General features: G+C 36.8%; 1 protein-coding gene across 1 annotated transcript; it reads right to left on the bottom strand.

The window, feature by feature from the left end:
* Positions 1-9,040: 9,040 nt before the first annotated feature.
* LOC139122623 (guided entry of tail-anchored proteins factor CAMLG-like) lies at positions 9,041-21,182 on the bottom strand. The gene is made up of 4 exons (XM_070688200.1): positions 21,043-21,182; positions 12,528-13,138; positions 11,752-11,814; positions 9,041-11,186 (listed from the first exon to the last, which is right to left on the bottom strand). The coding sequence occupies exons 1-4, from the start codon at positions 21,155-21,157 to the stop codon at positions 11,004-11,006; spliced, it is 972 nt and encodes a 323-aa protein (XP_070544301.1). The 5' UTR covers positions 21,158-21,182; the 3' UTR covers positions 9,041-11,003.
* Between the last annotated feature and the right edge of the window lie 564 nt (positions 21,183-21,746).

Raw genomic sequence — 21,746 nt, 5'->3', positions numbered from 1 at the left:
AGAGTACCTAAGTTTCCACCAGCTTATTTTTCAATTTTTCCTCTTAGTATAGTTAAGACTGGAATGGCGGCCATTTTGATTTCATATATCGATAAATTCAAAGTAATTTGTGTCCATGGTATCAAACTTTGCACGTTAACACCCCCCCCCCCCCCATTTCATTCTAGATTTCAGAAAAGAACAGTTTAAAGTTTGGTGGAGGAAAGTTGAAGCAAAATTTTGTGTCTTTCGATTTCGAGGTGCGAACTACCTTATGAAGTGACGACGTTTACGAGGAACATTTCTGTATGTTGCTTCAATGCAGATTGTTGACCAAGTTTTCTGTGCCGCTAGTCATATCGGCTATAACTTGGGCAGTCCAGCCCCTGTATTTGTCTATAGTAGCGTGTTGCATGTGCCAAGCGTTGTGAATGGTTAGGGACAACACATCAAATAATGCACGATACAAAATGTTTGCGGCATAACACCAGAATAATCAATCAACAGGTTTTGAGAGCCTCCGATGGTAAAACCAACCAAGTTACACACTATCTGCAATGGTAAATCTCAAGAAGTTGTTTATTTCAGTGAAAATGTTTGATTTTGAGTTAAGTACGGCAGATAAGAGAAATTAGATAAAACAGTTGAGGAAACCTTCAGTTACAGCATTTTCATAATAACACCAAGACAGATCATGACAGTTACACTTTTTGCAATAATTGATTGATTGAATTTTCAAATTGAAAGCAAGAGTCGTATCCATGAGTGTGCGCATGTCTCATCAACAGTCATCCCCCAAGGTCTTTCAATTATGTAAATATCTGTAATTTTTCGTGGGTATGTCAAGTTTTGCTTGTTGGCGTGTTTCCATGAATAATTAGATAATCAGACTTCCATGTAGGTTGTCATAAATGTCACTCTCTTAATGATCGACCACGGAATTCGTGTTCAAAGAGTTAAAAACATATAGGGAGGGAAAAAAATTGAAGTTACATTTCGTTTTGGAACACGCGTTTTGCGACTGGACTGTCTGTAATTTGATTCTGTATGCTTATGTCATCTATCTCGAACTAATTGTGTGGTAATTCTTTGTTGCCAAAACTCAAAACTACGGATTTCTTTATCGAAATGTGAAGACATGAGGCATACCACCTATGAATTCGTACAAAGGGGAACGGGAAACGGTCGTTTCTAAATATCGCCTGTATATTTGTGTCATTTGCTTGAAGGGAAATAGTCGTCGGAGCTGCGTTTGTGTGAGTTTCTTGTTTACAAACATTGTATTTCGTGCATGATATCTAGATAAACCTCATCATCATAGCTGCAACATTTAAACTATACCGACGTAGATTATGACAGACATATTTTAATTTATTTTAACTTTCATCAATCGCCATCGAAACTTGGATACAGTATTTATAATGGTCGTATGGGTTCCATACGACCTTCGAGAGCAGTTCCGACGACTTTATCCCTTTAAAGCCCCCACTCAATTATCAGATTTGTCTAATACAAATATTATTTACTTCATGAAATATTCAATGGAAAACAAAAGAATGACACACTGTTAATGGGCTCTTTGCACATTCGCTCATGTGAGAACCTGGGATTGAGAAGGAGGTAGTTCCTACCTCCATGAGAAGGGCGATTGATATCAAAAACTTTACACTGACATTGTTGTCGCTTTTCAGGCAGAATAAAGTATTGTGTTTCGCTAACCCGAACTATCCTATTCAAACCCTACTTTTCATAAGTTTTGTTTTAATGCTTCATCCACTTTAATTCTGTGTTTTCCGTTATTTTTTGTTCTGTTCGCAAAACTCAGTTTCTTTCACGCGCATGCCCAGTGTACAACCTTGAGCACATTCTGAATGTGACCGTGTGCAAACCAACGTTATTGTTGATATTAACTAAATTTAATATAAACTGATATTCGTTTTGCAACGACAACAGCATTTAAAATTCTATGTTGTTTTCAAGGCTAATTTTCAGAGAGAGAGAGAGAGAGAGAGAGAGAGAGAGAGAGAGAGAGAGAGAGGGAGAGAGAGAGAGAGAGAGAGAGAGAGGAGAGGAGAAGGAGGAGAGAGAGAGAGAGAGGGGGGGGGGGGCCGAGGGGAACCCGAACCGAATTACAACCGTATTGCACCATATTTACGGGAGCGTGTTGTTGGAAAAAAATACTGATTTTGATCTTCTTTGCGTTGACAAAAATACGAAAGACAACAGCAAAAGTAATGAGATTACGATGCCCAGTGGTTCTCTTTTAAACCCAAAAACATATACTAATTTACTATTTGTTCAGCCGGCGAAAATCGATTGTAGCTGGTCTAATGAACAATGTGAACGGAGAACTTGAACTGGCGAAAAATAGCCTGTAAAAGGTCAAATAAGGAGAAATCTCTTGGGCTTATTTTTTTAACTCAGGAGGATGATGGTGCTATGTGACGTGTCACAAAACCAGCAGAATAGCTGCATGAAAAAATATATTGTCAATATCAGTTCACGCTCTTGGCTATAGATGTATGTCAGGTGGTCTCTCACGTGACGGAAATCCAGATAGCGCGCCCAGTTGATTAACATTGCCAAATACGCAGATGGCTGGTATGAATTTTTACTGGCTCTTACAGATAACTTTCAAAATTTTCAGTTAAGACGGAAAAGACGCGAGTCACAGGCCGTGAAATATTTTTTATCGTTGCTCTATCGCTGATTAGCGAACTTGCTAATGCATGAACGAAACGAAACGGAAGGAACGATACACGCCCTATGATTGGCTAGACGCTGCAGTGTTCGTTCTTTTCGTATGCAATCCTTTGTTCTGATTGGCTGAACGAAAACGACGACAGAGTTTTCGTTCCTTTCGTTCACATTCTTTTTCTTGATTGGCTGAACGAAAGTGACGAAATATTTGCATATTCATTTTGTCCGCATGGAAGGACGAGCTGTAAGTTGTTAACTAAAATGCTGGCGCCTCGCTCTCATTACATATTCACCATGTAATTCCTGCCGTCTTTGAAATACAAGGAATAAAACTGAGCACAGATTGAAATACTTTCGTGACACAAGTTGAATGGAGGTCACGGTGGATGAACTCTGTTCAATCTGTGTTCACTGTTATTCCTTGTATTTCAAAGACGGGAGTTATTTCATGGTGAATATATATGAGAGCGAGGCGCCGACAGTTTGAGGAACGACAATAGCTCGTTCTTTCCATGCAGTCAATCAGAAAAATGAATATGCAAATATTTCGTCACTTTCATTCAGCCAATCAAGAAAAGAATGTGAACGAAAGGAACGAAAACTCTGTCGTCGTTTTCGTTCAGCCAATCAGAACAAAGGATTGCATACGAAAAGAACGAACATTGCAACGTCTAGCCAATCACAGGGCGTGCATCGTTACTTTCGTTTCATTTCGTCCATGCATTTAGCAAGTTCGCTATTAGGCCAAATTTAATAATACGTGTTTCCGATGAACCTACCCTAGAAAAACCCGTCAACCTTTTTTTCGCATTTCCAAAACGTTTTGGAGTAAATTCTCTAGCTTTTACCGTAATTATGGGTCTAAGCCAACAAAAGTATAATTAAAAAAATCCTCCGACCAACCTAGACTAATTTTCGGAGGCATGTTACCGACGGAAACACAATTATGTTCATTTGGCTTTATTAGAAGTCACTGCCGTAGCTAAGTGATACAAAACGTGAAATGTGGGTGACACTCACGGTAGAATATTGCAAGAATTGGTACAGATGCGACGCACCTACTTTTAATGATACTGTCTACACACAGGAGCCAGTGCCCTGGGTAGTCTGCAAGATCGATCGATTTTCGGCTCAATCTATCGATCCCGTAATCGATCTACCCGCCGCTGCAACCTAAATACTCCCTAAATACCTGCGTAGATTAAGTTATCTGTTTCACACCTTTGGAGTATTCAGGTTACAGGGGCGGACAGATCGAGCAGAAAATCGATCGGTCTAGCAAACTATACCCAGGGCAGGAGCGCATGTATATCTACACCCATGGCAGGAAAGCTTATATATCGTAATATTTATCAATTATGTCTCTCAAAAGAAAATATTTTTTTCAAAATATGAAAACAATCGTGAATTTGAAAGACAATATCTGAACATAAAGTTTGCATAGCATTAAAACATTTAAATCTATCCTTTGAATACATATCTTTCAATGTACAGCTTCTGCTCTTGATGTCAATTGTAATAACATTGTAAGGCATTTCGTACCCCCCTCCTCCCCAAACACAGCAAAAAAACAATTAACCAAAAAACTGAAAAACCTCGTGTAACCCGTTATTACAGTGAGTTTGCTTCTTGAGACCTTGTTTATGTACACTAGCCTTGGAATTAATTTGTTTACTTTCTATCTTCCTCTTTCTAGATTATTTTTTCGCATTTACATGAATAACGAGGTTTTAGCTGTGTTGGAGGTAACAATGTTAATTGGATGAGACAGAAATGGCAAATATGATAAATCTACTGGTTGCGTCTAGTCAACCGTACATGAATGCGACATCTTTGGTTACCAGCGAAAAACCCAGAAAGCTTATTTTCATACCAAATGTACGACCTATGACTGACGAGACAGTAATAAAGCTTCTCCAATAATTATCAATCCCGGATGCTGTATAATTAACTTACGACAAACTGTTGACTGCAGCTGGAGAACACTGAGTGAATTCGAACAAAGAAATTTTTCAGCAAATGCACATGCCAAAACTTACAGGATGAAGCCATACTTTTTCCATGAATTTTGTTTGATATGAAGAGTAGTTTGTTTTGCTTGACTTCCCGAAATTTTAAACCAGCTGAAATACTGCACAACTGTGCATAATCTTAGCTCTGCTTGTAGCAAAAAAGATTAAGTATTCAGAATCAAATGTTGTTGAAAATGTTGTACAGTTCTATTCATTATAAGGTTGTGTAATAAATCAAATGATAGCTTTGCATTACTCGCTCCAAATTGTCTCTACTTTAACTGCAATTATTTGTACCCTTATGAAACTTGGCATTTGGATTTACGTAAAGTAAAAAATTGGGGACGATCTTTTCAGGCATGAAGTCGACTTGAAGACCTAAAATGTAGAATTCAAACTGGCAAAAGCAAGCACCAATATACTTATAGTATCAATGTCATACTTTTCCATTGCATTGGGAAAGTGATATAACATATCTGCTGCATAATTTGGACAATGGCAAAGTATGACACAAATCTGTTTAGCAAAAGTGAAAACGAGCCTTATAAAGTCTAAAATAAACAACTTTCTGATCTGTATTCCGATAGTAAATATCAGTACTAATGATACAACGATGTAATCCGATTTGCTACTTAAAATAATTCCCAACGCAAACAACCTGAAAAATTGACGCGGCAGCTGTTGACGTTTTCAATAATATGTTGTGTATTTGAGACAAATATGTTGCTCTTGCATTCTGGGAAATAGTCAAGGAGTTTGACAGAAATTTTGTCTTTGGGTCAAACATGATGTTGTACGAAGAGTAAACCCGATCACCTCTTTCAAGCTTCTTTCTCCTCATCAGACATTAAGTTTTACATATATATGTCCCAATTTAATATCGATTACGCTTAAAAATCTGACACAAAATTGAACATGTTCTCTAAATAGGTCTAAATATTAAAAATCAAACTTCGATTTCAATCGGCCTCGACAGTGTTTTATATAAAACCTATATAGGAGAAGCTGTCGCTTCTTCTGAGTTGGAGTAGGAATATCAAAATCTCAATACTAGGTTGCTATTGATGGTTTTCTCCGGCAGCAAAACTGAATGAGAGGGGATATCCCTATTGAGGCGACAATTCATGTGAAATATTTGCATAAATGCATCCTAACTCTGAATGTCCGGCCAGGAAAAATGTAGCAGCCACTCTTAGCATACCAGCATCTTAAAACATTAGCATGAAGCGGTACCCTCGAAAAATAACCAGTTCAGCGTAAATGTTTGCATATGACCATGAATATGGGTACATAGGACATCACAAAACGATGACTTATTGTTAAATTATGCAGGAGGACAGACAGCTCTTTTATGATGGTACCCTAAACAAGAAATAAATGTATATTTCTGCATCATATACATCATGCATATTAATTTGTTTTCGAATCCTCGTCGCTGTATAATGTCTGGAAATTTCATCGTACATGATTAGTTAATCTTCTTCATACTTGGCTGACAAAATCCCTTAAATTATTTACATGTTGAACAGAGTTCTATACACTGGACAACGTAATCACTGGTATCTCATTGGCTTGTTATTGATATGTACTAGATATATCAGACAATGCTGTAATTTTCAGATGCCATTAATATTCATAACATCTTCATACTTCATTAATATTCATGACATAATTATTCATGACAGCAATATAAAAATTCATGACAGTAGGATTCACGGAAATACAGACGATAGAAATTGTGCATACATTATTCATGAACAATGGACTCATTATGAAACTTGAGAAAATGGTGATGCAATCATTTAATCATGACAGGGAGCTTAAAATTGAACAACATTTAAGGTAGAACGCGCCTCGCGGACAGATATTCGGACTTTCTGATCTACCAAAGGTGGGGTTCAATTTAAAGCTCTTGGAGAAAGAAAAACTTTTACCGTCTGAGTTTTTCGAAAATCCGGAATTTAATTTTTCCCTTTTGGAGTTAATACATGGATGGCCGCCATTTTGAATATCGCAAAATGTAGGTCAATCTGTTTCGCTAGTTCCAAACTTTGCACGGTGACCCTCGATTTTTAATATTGATTTGGTAAGAGATTGTTGAAAGTTTCATTTGGAAAAGTTTGAGCAAAAGTTTAATTCTTTCATTTCCGAGGTCTACATTGTCTTAAAGTCAGACTTTCATGGTCCCCGTTGTCATGTGACAGTGATGATGAAAATAATATAATCAAAATGCTGAAACAGAAGAGTCTGAATGTTTTTGCAGTGAACTTACATCAGCTGAACATATACACGTAAAGTCTCCTGCAAAAGTGGGAATATTTGAATTTCAACTTTTTCCTGGTAATCGCAGGAACATATTTCTACATATGTCACAGACAAGAATGGGAAAATTAATTCATTCTGTTGAACAATAATAGTTAAATTACAGCTGTAATTAATTACTGTCTAGTTGATTTTGCATATTAATCAAAGTGGCTAATTTTTACAAACAAGCTTCATCATAATCTGAGTTTCTCCACAGTTCTGATGCTTGCAAAGCAATGGTAAAAATAAATAGTTTGGAATTTGTTTATGTTCAAAAATCACCCCACCCTACAGTTAGAAATCTACGCTCATGTGACATAAACATTAAAAGCAGAGTTGAAACAATTTTTTCCAATACAGTGATATCAACATTTCTAGCAAATTGATCAATCCATAAGAAACATTATATTACCATGCCCTGTCTGTCGCATTTTAATTGGTCAAGCTGAACCTAGTGACTGACCGCAAATACACAGTAATGGTTTGTTTACATGCCCTTGAATATGAATAATAATATTAACATCGTGTCTTTACAGCTAAAATGTAAATTGTTATTTGTACAAAGATCATACATAAACAATCACAGAACAAAATGAAGCGCTTGTGGGTCAAGTTTAGACACTTTTTCAAAAAAAAATTCCAGATTTGCAAAATTTTCACAGCACACGTGATAGTGCGTCGCGTACTGCACAAGTTCTGGGGCTCCGTTGTCATTCTTGTTGGGAATTTTTGTAAATTTTGACGGACATCTTTGGTTCGTTGATACTATAATGAAAATAACACACTCTGCCCTGACCGTTAATGTTAATATTTAAGGGCTCAGGAGAGGAAAGTCAAAATTAACGGGCTCAGCAAGCCTCGCCAGATAATTTTAGGCTTTCCTCTCATCCTTGCCCATAAATAAACGTTAATTTATTATTTCTATATTATCAGGTTTACACTGTTCATCCCAATTCCCTGTAAACAGGTCCAAACTCATCATTGATAACAATAGGTTTGAGCCAAACCATGGTGGTGAAAAGGTTAAAGCTAATTCAAGTGAACTGATTTACATCTATCAGATATTTGAAAAGAGGATAAAGGCCCAGGGGCTTAAGCAAGGAAACAAGAAAGTCGTCAGGGTGTGAGAACTGGCCTTTAATATTTGAACCCATTTCCTTATAAAGAAGACAAACTTTGCCATAAAAATCGGAGGTGTGAGGCGAAAGAAATAGACACATATCAATCATGAATAATTTAACAGATAACATCTGATTAATGGGAAATTCTCGGAAATAATGCCATAAACATGCCAGGATCACTTTCTTTAGGCAGTGCTTTAGTCAAGGACATGACATTGGAAAAAGGTTCAAACTCAATAATACCATACTTTACGTAATACTTATGACATTTGGTAAAAGAAAGGAAACAACAAATAAACAAAAGGCAACTTCACTGTGAAAAACTTAATAAGCATATTATATCATGATTAAGAGCTCTGTTTTGTCTTACATACAGCAATGTAATGAAGCAAGAGGTCTCCAAAGGAATTTCTGACAGCATTTCAGTTAATTTGCATAACAATACAATTAATTATTATGTTAATGATTTCTATTATTTTACCAAAATGAAAGAGCAGTGGCCACTATGCTTCAATTGCTCTGGGGAGAACACTACATTTCAAATGGTGAAAATGTTGTAAAGTTGTCTTTGCATCAAATTAGATCAACTGAATCTCGAATATTAGTGGAAATTGACTGAATACTCCAACAGAAAGAAGCAAGAACATCCAAGTCACCTCTTCACCACACTTAAAAGTTGTGCGACTTCAATTCAAATGAAACATGGGCAAATGGAATCAAATTTCTGATGACAAAAAGGCTGACAGATCAACTGAATTTCATATCCAAAGATTGCAAATATTGTCAATATACATTTATGTATCATAGTCTAATCTCTCTAGGTAAGGCCATATAAAGAAAATTCTTTATTTGCCATCCTTGAATTTTTGAAAAATCTACCAGCCAGCAAGGGAAAAAAACAAACACAGACAAAAAACACAAGTGTATTTACATAAGCTCATATTTTATTTAGTTTCTTTTGGAAAAATAATATTTTCATTTGTAATAGTGTTACCATTGTGTTTGTTTTCTTAATTTTCTCTGAAAACCTACCAGCACACAGACGGCAAACAAATAATTTTATTTGAAGTGTCTAACGGAGAGATCTGAACTGTTTCAATAATAGGAGCATGTGTAGCCATGTAATTTGGCTTGTAAAGCTGAGCTCGATCAAAATTAGAGTCAAAGGTAACAGAAGAGAATGCCCACAAATCTTGTCAAAACTTGTGATCAAATAATGAATCTTATTACAATGGGTTTAAATTCGGTGCCACAACTCTGTCTGTCAGACACTTTTTTGTTTTGGCAAACATTTTCTAACATTCAGCTCTAATTGCTACTAAAAACAGATACATTGTAGACCAAGTGCAATATACTGTTCAGCTAATGGTCCAGATAGAGTTGCCCCATGCTGGTACTCTGTAATCAGACAGTCTGTGACTTTGAAATGTATGGTTTTACCCAAGCTAACTGTTTATATATTATGTGTCTATATCACACACAGAGTTGTGGTACCAAATTGAAACCCTTTGTATTTCCTAATATACATGGTCTACTGGCACATTAAGTTTATTGCTTTGTTCACAAATCAAATATTATTTTCTATTCTGTATGGCCACCTGACATTTCAAGCCTTTCCATGATTCACACATTGCCTAGGTTCATGTAAATTTATTCATATGTCTTTGTGAAGATTCCTGTGAGCAAAACACTTGAACTAGATCAAGGTATCAGGTTACTGAAACAGAGACTGTACAGAAATGTTGGGCAATTTCCTTCTCTAGTATCAGATGTGGCCATTTTAAATTTCAAAATGTTGGGAAACATTGAGTAATTTCTTTCTATAGTACCAGATTTCGCGCAATGATCCTTGATTTTTATTTTTGATTAAAATGAAATGGCTCATACTTCTCTTATAGAACATTGGAAAAGTTTAAAGGCATGTGTTGGCACCAGATTGTCTCACCAGAAAATTTACCAACCTGATTACAATTTCAATGGAAAACAAAAGGCTGTCACACCTCAATAATCCTCTTACAGACTAGAACAAAGGCGATCCCAGGGATCGCGAGTAATGCCTTTAAAGTCATTCAATTTTGAGGTGTGAACTACCTTAGAACAAATGCCATCACTAGCTGTGCTAGTGTAGCTTTACTCATTGTGAAAATGGTGTTGAAAATCACTATATTAGCTTGGCAGATAAATGAGTTCAAAACTACAAAATATCTACAACATAAATATTAATTCTGTTTGCAATACTAGTCTTTACAATTTTTCCTTTTCAAAAGCTTCTCTAACACTATTCCTTTTTAATACCCTTATGAAAATGTCATGTGTTTCTATAGGTAAGCATGCCCGTATTGTATATAACCATGAGATTCACCACTCTTTTAACATGATTTTCTTAATTTAGGTAAATATTTGGTACAGTAGAAATCTAATAACAGATTTCTGTCATGTACCTTGCAGTATAATCCCCAACTTTGGCTAAACCACTGAAATGCCTTGACAAATACTATAAGATATCAAATGTAAAAGAAGGTTTACAAATGCTACTGTATCTCTGATTTATTTGGTTTCATAGTTACAAGTACTCTCTTGGTATGGAAATTCTTCTGTTTCACAAGTATTCAAAATTGGATAAAGAAAACCAAAAAAAAACCACAATAATTTGAGGCAAAACTTCTAAAAGTTGTTTGTATTGCTTTCTACGGCAAAAGCAAATGATGTCCTGGAGAGTTGACTTTCTGGCAGAGTTTTGGAGATTTGGTTCAAACGATGGCACATCAATAAAATCAAAATGCCGAGTTCAGTTCTTTCGAAAACAGAACACTTTAAATCAGATGACTTCACAACAAAATCACTCACACTGACCATATGACTAACTGGTGCGAGCAAACATCAATATTTACACAAATATTTCCAAAATGGAATGGAAGACTACAAATGAGAAAATATAGACTGAGAAATCTGTCAATACAGCGGTAAAAATCTTCATTGTTTTTGAAACATCTGTGAGGGTATCTTGAGGCACTCCACATAACATTAATGCTAAGACAAGCATTGATTGACTTTGTTGTCCCTGTTGAACCTGACAGAAAAAGAATGTGTAAATGATTGTTAGCTGGTGATAGTGTTTCCGCTGCCCATTTGATATATAGCAATATGTGACTGAAAATCAAATTGGGCAATGAGGTCTGCTCCTAGATTAGCCAAATTAGCAATACCAAATTTCACAATACTGCTGAAGTACTGACACTGGTTGACCACATTAGGCAGACAACCTTGATCAAACTCGCATGATTATAAAGTGAATTAATGTACAATCACTGACACTGCAGAAAGAGTTGAAATTTTGGGCAACAAGTGAATTGATGATGATCAGAGTGGAAAACAAATCAATAAACTAAGAGTACAAATATTTTTTTCAAATATTTATATGAAGCCGTTACAGTGAATCAAGGGCTTGATTCTTGAAAGTTCTGGATTGGTTTGTAATATATTGCCACTATTGCCAAAATTGAAATTTTATATATCCATCCTCAATCACCATATTGCAAATTTTGTAAACTTTGGAAATAGGTCAAATCTCAACGTTGAAAAGACTGAGGTTACACCTACGTATTGAAAAAGTTAACTCCACATAGTAAACTTACCTGACTGCTCCTTTGGTGGTACACAATTATTGCCTCCATGGTGAAAAATGGAATCAATATAGACTGAAAATAACCAAGAGCAATTGTTATGGTCACTACAGTATACCAAGAAATCTGTGAAGACTACCAGCTGTATATAACACAACCATACTAGTTTATTTTTTCTACCTTTGGTTTTTAATTAACAGTTTAAAATTTGCTGATTCAGCTCAATTTTGAGGGCATTACTCCCTTCATGATTTTGTAGTTATCCTGAATCACAAATGCTACTTGAACTTCATACATGTTTGGAATAACAGAACACGTTCTCATTCACCAGTAAGTCTGATGAGATGGGTTGCTGTTCCCATATGCATATAAGTTACTGAGTTGTCAGCTCAAAACCCTATCCCTACACTACCATATGTTTCACTCCTACACCGTCATGAACATAATTGAGAACAGCAAAAATGTGAAAGTTAACAAAGTCTGATGGTGAAGTGTTTATTTCGCCAACTTAAACATCTCTATCAAGGAAGTACTGCTTTAATCCCTTCAAATCTCTCAGCATGACCTTTATGATAAAATGCACCCAGACTCTGAGCATGAACTTATTTTATCCATCTTCCCTATGGGGCGCCATCTAGAGTCAAACATAGTAAATTCACATTTATTACAGTTGGTGACTATACTGACCACGTAACTGCTTTAAAATAACTTTTGGCTTTTATTCTTGTAGCAATGTGTGGTACATAAGCATTACTAAATAAACATGGAAGTAAAGACATAAAACTTACCTTGCTGAAAATCCATACATACACGGACCACGTTACCAATACCCTGACTATCATGGCAAAACATATGACAAACAAAAGTCTCTGTTTTTCATTAATTAAAATTGTTGTACTGGTCTCGTTGATACTCTGTTGTGCCATACGTGGCAGAACCAGTGGTTCAAATGTCCTGGCGACTGCTGGTTCTGTTTCTGATAACTCTTCTTCTCTTACACTTTCACTCACATTTTTGTCATCATCATTTGTCTTTTCACTTTCATTTCCATCCAGTTGATCTGAGTTCCTGAATGAATCAGTCTGTAGCGTTTCATTCTCTTGGTTTTCTGCTGTAACCATTTCCTCTGGCGCCCCCTGTAGTTCAGTGTCTTGGTTTCCTTTGCTGGTCGTTACCTCAGTCTCTCCCTGCTCTTCTAGATCTAAATTTGTTTCCTTCACACTCAGCTTGCTTGTTTTCCCAACCTGAGTTGCATTATGGGTAATGTCTTCTAGAAGTCTGTTGTCAATTGTCTCTGAAATTTTTTCAGTAACTAAGGACAGCCCTGGGTTTTCAGTACCTGAGGACAGTTCAAATTTTTCAGAACTTGACGGCAGTTCTTGGTCTTCTCTTTCGTCATCTATACAAAGAAGAGAAGAGGCTAGAAAGTGAATTCACAGAATCTTGTCCACAGTCAAAACAATGCATAGACAAATAAACAATACATATGTACATTATGATGTTTGTGGAATTACATGTAATTTCAGCACATGTGAAATCAAGGTCGAAAGTTTTGTATAGGCAATGGTAAATGCAAGCATTGGTACTTGCCATCTGCAAAAAAAGTAACTGCTGTCATCACACTGAATGAATAAATCAGCTGAGAGGACCCACAATTCATGTGTGCTGAGAGGACCCACAATTCATGTGTGACCTTTGATCCCAGTCTTGAAAGAGTGTGTTATTAATAGCGCAATACAGTAGTGTTTCTGTTAATAGCAGTAAGCAGGTAAATGATACAGGGGTTCCCAAGTCATTTTACTGCCTGGGTACCTTTGGTATATCAATACAATCAAATATGGGGTCAGCAGAAATGTTACCAGGGTTCCAAAATTAATTATCAATATTCCTCAACCTTAACAAAAACACTGCAATACCATACAGGAGGTTAATATCATCATGTCAGCCTGTTTGGCCTTGCCTGTTCAGTTGCTAGTCCTCCGCAAGGGTCACTTTAGATTATTATTCAATTTGTACACCATTTTGATGTCGAATCTATTGCTGTTACAAATTTCAATAACAAATGTAATCAGGCAATCACAAAAGTTTTGAAGGCCAATCTAATTGTCTATGTGAAAGCTATATCTTTTTTGCCATCAGTTCAGAAAACACCAAGTTCCTATATTATACAGTTGCTGTACTTGTTGTTGCTTAGTTTCAAGGAATATCCTCAAAGACAAATTCATACATTGCCAAATGTACAATATGCATAACTCAGACATTTATTGCACATACATGTCCTAGTACATCATTGTAGGTGTGTACATTATTTCTTTACAGTTTTGATGATACATCATTGGCGACTATAGCAGCAGGCTAGCTTATAGAAAACAGTCTAATTTACTTGTTCTACAACACATTTTGTAGACAGGGCTCGAAATGAACTTTTTCTCAGGTAGTCCACTTGGGCTACCATTTTCTGAAGTTGTAGCCCGGTGACAATGGCTGGTAGCCCGTGCATATTTTAGTTCAGGGGTCTGTTTTCGTTAACCAGACAAGAAAAAGCTATTTTTCAAGATTCTGCCCATGGAGTGAATTTCTAGTCATTTGATGTGAATCCTAGCACACCTTTAATGACAAAGGAAACAGGTATAAACTATAATGGATGACAGTGATACTCAAAGTTTTGGCGACCTACTGACATCCCGTTTCACTTTCAGAGTCGTATGCAAATTTTGACAGTCGTCATGACAACAACACGACCTTCTCAGCACTGAGACATACCGTAGCAGGGCTAAAACCATGGCCCTTTTGGATTCTGATAATTTCCTGTGCCTGTCATTAAGTATGTCAGTTCAGATATTTAAAGGCGGAGCCTCCCTTTAAAAGGGCGCGAAGCTATGGCGGCGTTCATTGTGTAAGTGGACACCAAACAGGCAACACGCAGGCACACGCTCCAGAAAATGCCACTTTTTAGTTTTTTCCGGCCGCAAAAACGCAGACAGACTGCCAAGCAGTCAGCGCAAAGCTGCTGCCGATCAAACTCTGTGGTTATATTCAAATTCTAACGCGACTGGAAGACAATTTTTTAGAAAATTTGAGCGTTGGTGATGGGGAATCAATGACCATTGGCGATTTGAACCGACCGTCAATCAAACGCTTGTATAAACTCTGTTTGCAGGATTAGCAAAAGGTGACAAAAGCTTGAGATCAGTTTGTGTAATTAATGTTATAGAAATCAAACATCGTACTGGCCAGGTGTTTGACTGGGAGGAGAACTCCACTAATGCGAAAAACTGGGATTGAAAATTGCGGCTTTAATTTTTGTTGCAAAGTTCCACGGCAGGGTAGGTCGTCTTCAATATTTGCATACAAAGTCACAGCATGGCCTTTCTGTGTCAAGCTGGTTTGACTGCATTTAGCTCGTCCCGAAGTGGTGGACCAGACTTTGCATGCCAAGTACTGACTGAATTTCAGGTCCAGGCTTTGGTAGTCCTGTGGGCTATCATTTCATGGATTTTGATAGCCTCAGAGAAAAATTGGTAGTCTGTGGATGCGGAACTACCGCTAAGTTCGAGCCCTGGTAGACAAGCTGGAAGATCACAGTTTAATTTTCTTGCGTGATGGCACATCATCAAAATATACATTGAGACTGCATCTAAAAAAGCTCAGTTAACATTTCAATTTACGGTAAAACCATTGAAATTCACAAATGGTAATAATATAAAAAATACCGCAATTATTCGGTGTCGCTCAAATTTGATCAGAATTGGTATATGCCAGTATGGGTACCAAAGATCAACAATACATATTATTTCTATCTGTTCAGAGCAGGAAAATTCTACGCTGATGTTATGACAATGATTTCTGCACAGTACAACCAGAAAAACAACAAGAAATATTTAAACCAGCAAAAAAAGAATGACAAAAGTAAATAAGGTCTGAAACTTTAGGTACTGGAGTTCAAATTTAGCAACATGCATACCAGAAACAGTTAGTCCCTCTTAGTTGGACCATAGACAGTCTTCCCCCCTCTACTGTCTATGGTTTGATCTGGTCTGTTAATATATATGTAACAGTTCATAAACAATGACAGGAAATGACTCAAGCCTGTTCAGACACTGGCCATCACTCTTGCACATTTGCAGGATTTCGCTTTTTCTTACCTCATATGCACATTTTGACACTGACAAGTTCATTTGAACAAATTCACATCTCAACCCCTGCATCTACCTGTACACCAAATACTGAGATGGTAGCTTTGGCGGTATGGGAGCCTTTATGTGTGACGGACATACATCCGCACATACCCACAAATATACAGACATCAGACTCATCATATAAGCTCTTTTTGGTATTTATATACAAAACCAAATATGAGCTAAAAACAAGCGACCCAATAGTCGACAGAGCTCTGCTGTGCTATGTAGAGAGCAACTTTTTGTGACATATGTATTGATGAAGAAGGTTGAGATCTTTGATAGCTCATTTCAGGATGGCCTGACCTAAAATGGCAAAATTAGCAGCAAAAATACAAAATTGATGATTTCATCATAATTATGTATAACCAGATATGAACTGAATATGCTCACGTGTTTTACAACAGGTTCATTAATAGTAGTACGCTTCACAGAACAATGAGATATATGTTATCACTATATGTAGCAGGGTTTTTTTTAAACTTCGCACAGTACTCTCAGAGTTTAATCACTAATTACAAAACTTTATTTAATATGCGAATGAGCTGTCAATTAACTTGACACTGCTCAATGCTTTATGGGACAATTAGATATCCATCAGATCAACATTTGTAGCACGTTTTATTTAATTTAATGCTGTAATTTTAGAGTAATATCACTTATTACAAAGTTCATTAAATACGCAAATAAACCCTATTTTAACTTGACACTGTTCAATGATTCATAGCACAATTAAATATTTATCAAGTCAATATCTGTAGCATGTTTCACCAAATTTTAGTGCCGAAATTTCAGAGTTATATACCTAATTACAAAGTTTATTAAATATGCAAATGAACCCTTTATTAACTTTATACTACTAAATGCTTTAAAAACACAGTTAGATATCTGTCGTATCAGTATGTGCAGCAGTGTTCATCACATTTGATGCAGTTATTTCGGAGTTATATGACTAATTATAAGACTTCATGGAATATGCAAATGAGCTAATTATTAACTTGACACTGCGCAATGCTTCTCAGTACAATTGGATATTTATCAGATCAACATCTGTAGCAAGTTTCATCAAATTTAATGCTTTAATTTTGGAGTAAAATCATTAATTACAAAGTTCATTAAATATGCAAATGAACCCTTAATTAACTTCACACAAGTAAATGCTCTACACCACAATTAGATATCTGTCGGATCAGTATCTGCAGCAGGTTTCAGCACATTTGGTGCAGTTATTTTGGAGTTATACCACTAATTACTAAACTTCATAAAATATGCAAATGACCTATTTGTTAACTTGACACTGCCAAATGCTTCTCAGTACAATTAGATATTTATCAAAACAATATCTGTACCCAATTGCACTGACTTGGGTGCTGTAATTTCAGAGTTATATACCTTATTACAAAGTTCAATGCAAATGAACCCTTAATTAATTCTACACTACTAAATGCTTTACACTACAGTTAGAAATCAGTCGGATCAGTATCTGCAGCAAATTTCATCACATTTGGTGAAGTTATATCGGAGTTATATGACTAATTACAAACCTTCATAAAATATGCAAATGAGCTATTTATTAACTTGACACTGCCTAATGCTTCTAAGTATAATTAGATATATATCAGATCAATATTTGTTGCAAGTATCATCAAGTTTGGTGCAGCGATTTCAGAGTTATCTCACTAATAACAAAAGTTCATTAAATATGCAAATGAGAAGATAATTGACATGACACTCACAGTATCATCATAATGTTCTTAGATTGTCATCTGTGAAAAGTTTCATGAAATTTTGTGCAGTATTTCTTGATATATGTCTACACTGTCATTACCGTCTCCATAGGGAAACCATTGTATGGAAAAATTCAATATTGCATTACTTCATTAATATGCAAGCCACACTACCCAAAATCTAATCAGTTCTTGCAAGTAGCACATGGTACCTGTGTACCAAATCTGACCTGAATCCGTTCAGGCGTTTTTGAGTTATCGTGTAAACAGACAGACAGACAGACACACACACACACACAACACACACACTAACACACACACACACACACACACGGACAGACAGACAGACATCGCTATGACAATAGCCCACGTGTTTACACACGTGAGCTGAAAATGTATACCAAATATCAAAGCTATCACATGAGTAACTATTGAGAAACAAATATTTTGACCAAAAACGGCAAAAATTGACCCAAAAATACAAAAATTGAAGATTTCATAAAATTTCACTATATCACACTAGGAGAACCCCCAGGAACCTGTATACCAAATATCAAAGGCATCAGACAAGTAGTTTTTGAGAAACACATTTTTTGACCAAAAATGGCAAAAATTGCACCAAAAATACATAATTGCAGATTTCATCTTATATTCTATATATCATATTTAGTTTATCTGTAGGAACCTGTATACCAAATATCAAAGCTGTCAGACGAGCGGTTTTGATGAAAGAAATTTTTGACCAAAAATGACCAAAAAATTCCTTAAAAATACAAATTTGCATATTTCATCACAATTTGAACAAATCCAAATTGGGTTATCCCTAGGGACCTGTATACCAAATATCAAAGCTGTCTGACCAGCGGTTATGAAGAAGAAGATTTTTTACCAAAAACGCCTTTTTTGGCACCAATTTGCATATTTTCAACAATATCAAAAAATAAAAAAAGCACAATTATTTCAGGTCAGCCCAAAGTACTTACATGCTAATTTTTCATGTAATCTGCTCAGTGGTTATTGAGATTTTCAATTTTGACTGTTTTTACATTTTTTCACTTAATTTGCATATTTTTGGCAATGACAACTTCATTTGAACAAAATCTCATCTACAGCCCATCATCCATGTACATACCAAATATCAAGATGAAATGTACAGTGGTTTTGGAGTTTTTGATGTTGACGGACAGACATACAGACATACAGACATACAGACATACAGACATTTCCCTAGCCTATAAGAATAGCTTCCATTGCCATATATACATATAGCTGTGGGAGCTAAAAATCACCTCAGCTTTGTCTTCTGGATCAAATTTTCCTACAAATTGATACCAAATACAACAAAATTATGTTCACAGCCTTCAAAATTGTCTCACGACATATCCTGGGTTGGTATAGGTCATTAAGGTCACAAACTGAGAAAATTACCTAAAATATACGAATTTTGGGGTTTCCCAACACTTTGAGCAGAAAATTTATCTAATAACATCTTTCGGGACTTTATACCAAATTACAAAGCTATCAAACAAGGGACTTTATACCAAATTACAAAGCTATCAAACAAGTAATTTTGAGATAAAGTTTTCTTGACCAAAAATTGACAATATTGTCTTAAAGATACAAATTTTTATATTTCAGGACAATTTCCTCATATCTAACTACTGTCATCTCTGTACGTCTGTGTACCAAATATGAAAGCTGTCTGTCCAGGGGTTTTAAAAAAGGAAATACTGTTTAAGATTTTTTGACCAAAAATGACAAAATTGCTCAAAAATAGTGATTTTCCCAATTTTGACATAATTTCAACAAATGAGAAGAGTAACACCCTTGCAAAGAGACAACCCAAATTTTAGAGCGATTGGGTTGGTGGTTTTAGAGAAGAAGAATTTTTACTGAAAATGAGAAAAATCACAAAAAAAATCAGCAAAAATACAAAATTAAGGATATCTTCACAATATTCATAAAACTGTATAAGGTTCACCTAAGGTACTTGCACACAAATTTTCAAAGCAATCAAAAAAGCGGTTCTTGAGTTATTTATTCTTAACCATTTTCACATTTTGTAAGCTCATTTGCATAATTTTGGCAATGCAGACTTCATTTGAACAAAATCCCATCTATAGCCCAGGATGCATCCACACACCAAATACCAAGCTGAAATGTGCAGCGGTTTGTGTGTTTTTGATGTTGACGAACATACTGTACGTACATACATACATACATACATACATACATACATACATACATACATACATACATACAGACGCCATTGACTTCAGCCTATACGATAAACTCACATTGGTATAACCAAATGTGAGCTAAAAACAACTATAAATGGATGAAAATTATCCGAGTGTTTCCCCTCCATAGAAATACATCAGGGAAAGATGCTGGGAGTCACCACCACGGCTCGCATCTGTGAAGCCTGTGGGGACATTTCTGCCGTAGCCCAGGGTCAATGTTTCTGCAGGTCGCCGCCTTACCACCCTTGCTTGTGAATGTCCCAACAGCCTAACAACACTGTCACATGGCCATGGGAGTGGCGGCACAGCAACTACAACTGCGCGAGGATCAGTGTGGCAGAAGCTAGAGGTAATGGACGGTGGCAGGTCTACAGCAAGGGGTCAGTGCTGTGGAATCTTGGGGCGAAGAACAGCTTGAAATAAAAGTGGATACAGCTGAAGTGTCAGTGTGGTGAAGTGTTTACATATAAAACATGACATTTTTAATACACTGAGTATCCGTCAACTGTGCCCTGCTCGATCTAGTCTATGACCTCTCCTCGGTAACCGACGACAGGTCATAGACTATGCTTGATCGCAACCTTGCTGACATAGCCTCTCATTTGAACAGAACAGGTCACAATTTGGGATCATGGTATCTGTGTATGTACTGGTAGTCTCATACTGTGTTGCCGCAGCTCTTTCGAAATTTAACGTCGACTACCTGTCAAGTTATAGATAAACAAATGATCGTGATGAATCTGTATCGAGACAGAGCTCGTTTGCGTGCTCCAAATTCCATAGTGAAATTCCTTGATAACATAAACAACATCGTATGTATCGCATGGGGAGCGACAGGCTGAAGGAGGAACTCGGAAGCTGCAGCTGCTGGTAACGCGTGACGTCCACAAGCGTGGCACGACGAGACGAGTAGGCAGGAATACTGTAAAACACTTATCTCGACAAAAGAAATACCTGTACATTCATATTCTCTATCGCAAGTTGTATGTCGCCGTACGGAGGCGACCCAACCGATCCTATTCACACGCGTGATTCTTCTCTCGATCGTCGGCCACGTTGTTTGCCGAACATGGACGTAAAACATCCTCATCCCTGTGTTTGAGCGCCCTATCAAATTGAGGATAGGACCTTAGTTCAAGTCGATAGTCGACCTACCTTGTTTACTTTTGGACAGACCGATTACTTTCTTCATGCGCTCTTCAGAATTCATTAAAATCCGCCGTCTCCTTGCCTCACGCCGCCGAGCAGCGGCACCAGCTGCATCCGCCATCTTCAGATCTTTGTATGTTTGCAATATCACAAACTCGACGTTGAGGGCGCAAAGGGTTCCGCATTGCAACCTCTGTCACAGGATATGCATCGAGATTACCAAATCACGTCGTTCTACCATAAATCTCGAGAAAAAATAATTGTACCAAAACTATACCCTGTAAATATCTGTGTATCTTAAACACCTGAGCTCGCTTATCCTTCACAGACAACGGTAAACGTTAGGGAGCGTTCAGTTTTTACGGCTGGGGGGGGGGGCCGGCAAAATCTTGTCGCCGGTGTTCAAAAAAATATAGACCCCCCCTGCATTTTTCGTGAAAAAAGATGACCCCCCCTTTGTCAAACGAAAAAAAATTGATGACCCCCCCCCCCCCCCCCGCTTAAAAATAACTAAAACCCATACGTTAAATTTACCCGCATGGTTTGGATTTGAACTCCGGTACGCGGCACACTTTATTCGTGTAGCAGAGATGCCAGTGCACAAACTTCTCAGCCACATCCATTGAAACGTCTGTTAATTAGGACGACTGTAAGGCAATTTTTAACTTCATTTCCATAGACAACTCATGTCCATGGACATTGTATAAAGT

The sequence above is a fragment of the Ptychodera flava genome, chromosome 22 (assembly GCF_041260155.1).
Source record: "Ptychodera flava strain L36383 chromosome 22, AS_Pfla_20210202, whole genome shotgun sequence".
Taxonomy (NCBI): domain Eukaryota; kingdom Metazoa; phylum Hemichordata; class Enteropneusta; family Ptychoderidae; genus Ptychodera; species Ptychodera flava.
Note: the sequence above shows the minus strand (reverse complement) of the source record. Positions and strands in the feature narration are given on the sequence as shown.